The sequence below is a fragment of the Fulvia fulva genome, chromosome 1 (genome assembly GCF_020509005.1).
Source record: "Fulvia fulva chromosome 1, complete sequence".
NCBI lineage: Eukaryota > Fungi > Ascomycota > Dothideomycetes > Mycosphaerellales > Mycosphaerellaceae > Fulvia > Fulvia fulva.
This window is the reverse complement of record NC_063012.1, coordinates 9,742,197-9,746,570: the sequence shown is the minus strand read 5'-3', so window position 1 is coordinate 9,746,570 and position 4,374 is coordinate 9,742,197. Positions and strand designations below refer to the sequence as shown.

At 48.9% G+C, this 4,374-nt stretch overlaps 1 protein-coding gene across 1 annotated transcript; it reads left to right on the top strand.

Annotated features, from left to right (window-relative positions):
• Window positions 1–865: 865 nt before the first annotated feature.
• On the top strand, window positions 866–2,504 carry CLAFUR5_01963 (putative DNA primase large subunit; the record flags this gene model as incomplete). Its single annotated transcript, XM_047901111.1, has 3 exons — window positions 866–1,916; window positions 1,969–2,285; window positions 2,352–2,504. The coding sequence occupies 3 exons, from the start codon at window positions 866–868 to the stop codon at window positions 2,502–2,504; spliced, it is 1,521 nt and encodes a 506-aa protein (XP_047756746.1).
• Between the last annotated feature and the right edge of the window lie 1,870 nt (window positions 2,505–4,374).

The following is a 4,374-nucleotide window of genomic DNA, read 5'->3' as shown; positions in this document are numbered from 1 at the left end:
GTTACCGGACAGGTTAGTATTAGCGCTAAGCAAGGGGGTTGTTGCTAGAATACAGACCACCAGTATTTCGAGATAAGAATCGGGTCCGCTTCTGCTGATTGAGCTGACAACTGGTGCAGGCAGCATGCTACTGCCTGTCCAGACCTCGAGTCCTGTCCACGGGTTCCAATACCTACCCACCATTTTTTCATCAGATCATTGGCCAGGCGCCGGCGACTGAAGAAGAGCATCATTACCATACTCGACTCGTCTTGCACTTGTAGCATCTTCACCTGTCGCGATTCTTCATCTTGTGCGCTTCATGGAGAAGCTCTTTTCGTTGTCGCACTTTGCGTCCCATCTGCAGCCGGCGGAAGTCCAACTGCCACGCTAACATCCATCTATCGACACCTTGAAGCTATACCATGACGGCGATCTATCGAGATGCACACGCATGCTGCGAGATCGAACAAAGTGAAGGTGATGGCAGAAGTGTAAGTGAAAGCAGAAGCGAAGTCGAACCTTTGCTGTGTCTAACCCTTTGTAGATTAGCTCCTCGGGCGGTTTCGCAATTCCAGAATGGAGTTCGATGTCATGGCCATATAATACGCCATGTTGTGAGATCGGCAAAGATCGAGTATTCCTTAAACCAGCTAGATGCATTGCGACGAGGGTATACCTTTAGTAGTACTGGAGAGAGAGGAGAGGGAAGAGATGACGGAGGGAGTGAGATTGAGGCTTTTGCTCCTTCCTGCTGACTCCGATATGTTTCGCCGATCCGGAACTCTGAATCGCGTCGCGTCTGCCTTCGACGCGACTTCTCTCTGAGCACCAAAATGCTGACCAGACCGTCAACCATATCTCAACCCACCAACGACCCGCCAAGATGCTCGCGATATCCTCAGCACCTCGCATGAGCGGGAAGAAACGCGCCTTCGAACCACGAAAAGCACAATTCCAAAAGGCAACATGGCAGGAGCAAGAGTACGCCCATCGCATGAACTTCTACGTGATTCCACCCACCGGCCATGTCACACTGGAAGAGTTCGAAGAATGGGGCATTGCACGTCTGAAAGTGCTGGCCGAGCTGGAAGCGTGTCAGTTGCGGAACAAATTACCCGAAGAGACAGCAGAATACATGCGACCCATCCTCGATAAACACCTGCCACTTTCCTCCAACAGCTCGCGAAACAGCGAACTGTCACTCCAACGAAAGCGAGATCACTACAGCCATTGGATCCTTCGACTGGCGTTTTCGAGCACACAGGACTTGCGACAACGATTCACACGGCTAGAGGCACAGCTCTTCAAGCTGAGGATAGCTCAGGATGATTTGCGAGAGAGGAGGGAGTTCATCGAATCGCTCCCCATGTCGTGGCAAGTGGTGGGCGAAGAGGAGAAGTCAACGTTGCTGGAAGATCTGAAAGCAGCCACAAACTGCAGGAAAGAAGATGAGCTGAGTTGGTTCAAGTGCGAGTGGGAGAACGTGCCAGAGCTTGTCGAGAGGCGGCAAGTGCTGTTGAAGAGGGGAAAGGCATATGTGCATGCTCGGGAACAGATGAACATGGTCGTCAACGAGTTCTCGAGACAGCTGGGGTCTGGTCTGGAGCTGGCAGCACGATTTCTACCACGGATGGACGAGGACAATCGGCTCGCACCTATACTTCACCACTTGTCACAGTCTTTCGTGGCGCCAGATGCAGGGTATGTCGAGAGCTCAAGTTTGAGCGATATCACCAACATAACAGCCGCATCGATCGATGGACAAAGCCAGCACTTCCCGCTGTGCATGCAGAACCTACATCGCGAACTACGGAAGAACAGCCATTTGAAGCATTTCGGACGATTACAATACACACTCTTCCTCAAGGGCATCGGTTTGAGCCTGCAAGAGGCTATCCTGTTCTGGCGAAAGAGCTTCACACTGATCACAGACGGTGAGCCCAAGGAAGATCTGCCATTGACATCCCGTCACTAACATGCTCCCAGACAAATTCAAATCCGAATACCTCTACAACGTCCGCCACTCCTACGGCGACGTCGGCGGCGACTCAAACCGACGCGGCCGAGGCTACACCCCATACAGCTGTCAAAAGCTACTCACAGAAGCGCTCCCATCCTCCGGCCAACAACACGGCTGCCCATACCGCACCTACAGCCCCGACAATCTCGTCTCCCTCTTACAAAGCGTCGGCGTCCCAGATCGAGAGCTCCTAAAGAGCGTTCGCGAGGACGTTGGCAGGCAACGATATCACATTGCTTGCAACCGTGTCTTCGAGTCGACACATAAGAACGAGATTAAGAAGGTGCGTATAATATGTGCTACTATTAACGACCCAGAGCTTATGCTGACATTATTTTTCTTCTATTAGGTGAAGGATGAATCCCTCTGGCCAGCCTCGGAACTCGATACTATCTTGCATCCGAACACGTATTTCAAGCGCAGCTTTATGCTGAAGAACTTGGGGAAGATTCAGAATGGGGATATTGGGATGGAGGGGCCGACGCAGTCGAGTGCAGAGTAATGAATGAATCATGCAGCAAGGCGTTTGGTAGGGTTCGTCGTATGCATACGACTTTGGCTGGCATGATGTGAGGCTGGTATTCTGCGTGAATGATCAATGATGTACATCGTCTCATATTCTGCACCTTCGTAACGAGGCGTTCTGTTCAAGCTGCGCGTCGTCATGTTGGCAAAAATGTGTGCCAGTGCCTCCCGGCAGTGTGAGTTTTTGGGCGAACACTGCATGAGGCGCGCTTCGCCTCTGGGCATCTTCAGAGTATACAGTCGCAGCCCAGCAGCCCCATGATCTTCTGCCGCGCTACTCAAAACACATGACGATCTGCTTGCCGCGCTCGACCATATGACAGCCTCTCATTCACCCAAACCATCTTCACATGCCGTCCCTCCTTCTCGACTATCACAAGCCACCACACACATTCTCCACCTCCACCTTAAATCCAAGCGCCGCGAATGCTTTTTCGTAACCAACTTACTCCACTTCTGTGTATTGTGATCCTCTTGCGAGCAGTCCACGTTGCAGGCCTCAGAAGTCTTCCGCATTTGGATCGAAGAAGGTATGGATAAAGCCTCGTCGACAAAGGAGTGGGTTGGCATGGAAGTGCTTGTGCTATGTTTGCTGTAGAAGGCCTTGTGTCTTTGTGCTCCCGATTATCAGGGCGCTGACTTCAGTCTCGATCGTGATGTGTGCTGCGTTCCAGATCACCGGGAAAGGCCTTACGAGTTCGCCGGAACGTGCTATCGACGCAGAAACTCGGGTTGCTGGCAAGCAATGCCGTCACGTCGCTACCTTGCTGCCTAGATGAAGCACTGTCAAGCCTGCCTACAAGACTTAGCCCTGTAGCGCTTTAAGATCCTGTTCTTAGGTACGGAGTATTATACTACTAGGTCGTCGATAATATAGACTATCTTCTACTATTTAGTAAAATAGTCGGTCTAGGTTATATCTTAGTAGCCTATTCTACCTAGTACGAAAGTAATAGAAGGGGTCCCCGAGTAGCCTAAAAGGTAGTCTATAAGTCGAGCGCTTAAGTCCGAGATTAGTAAGGTTCGATCTAAAGTATAGCTTCTACCTATATTAAATATTACTAGCGAAAGGAAGACGGTAATATATATAATTAGAATAAGTTTCGGCCTTATCTAGTATAGAGTATGTATCTACTACTACTTAGGATGTATTACTCCCGTATTAGTAGTAATTACCTTGTTTATAGGAACGGAAACGACGAGGGAGAGGAGTAGTAGAAACGAAGCCCGTATAAGACGTCGTACCGGCGTAAATATAGCGATAAAGAAGTCTCTTCTACTAGACTTTAGCCCTATAATTAGCGTATAGTATACGTAATAGGCTAGCCTCTTAGTCTAGCTATAATCCCGTTATCGAGTATAGTAATATAGATAGATAGATATTTCATTTAAGCTATTATAGTGCCCTTTAGCCTATATCGCTATACTATCTTGTTTTTATTTATATAGAGGGGAAACCGTATTAGTAAAAACCCCTCCTCCTTCCCGCCTATCTTTTCCCCCTCGTTATCGTCTTAGATTTCCCTTATTAATAGTACGCTAGTGTTATAGGCCTGCCCTAATAACTACCCTATCTATAACCCTCCTAGTTTCCGCCTCTTATCTATCTACTCCTCCGTCTTCCTAGCGAGGCTAAACTACTAGAGGTATCCCTACTATAGTATCTACCGAGCGATTCGGCGAATGTTACCTTTGTCCCTAATAATTGACTTATAGTCTCTCCTTCCCGCTTAGTACCTCTAATTTTCCCTACTACTCGCCTACTACGGGCATCGTAGTAGTATATGTTCTAGGTTTTATAATAGGTAGCTATACTAGTAGGCTAGGCTTTAGATATCTAGTACGCG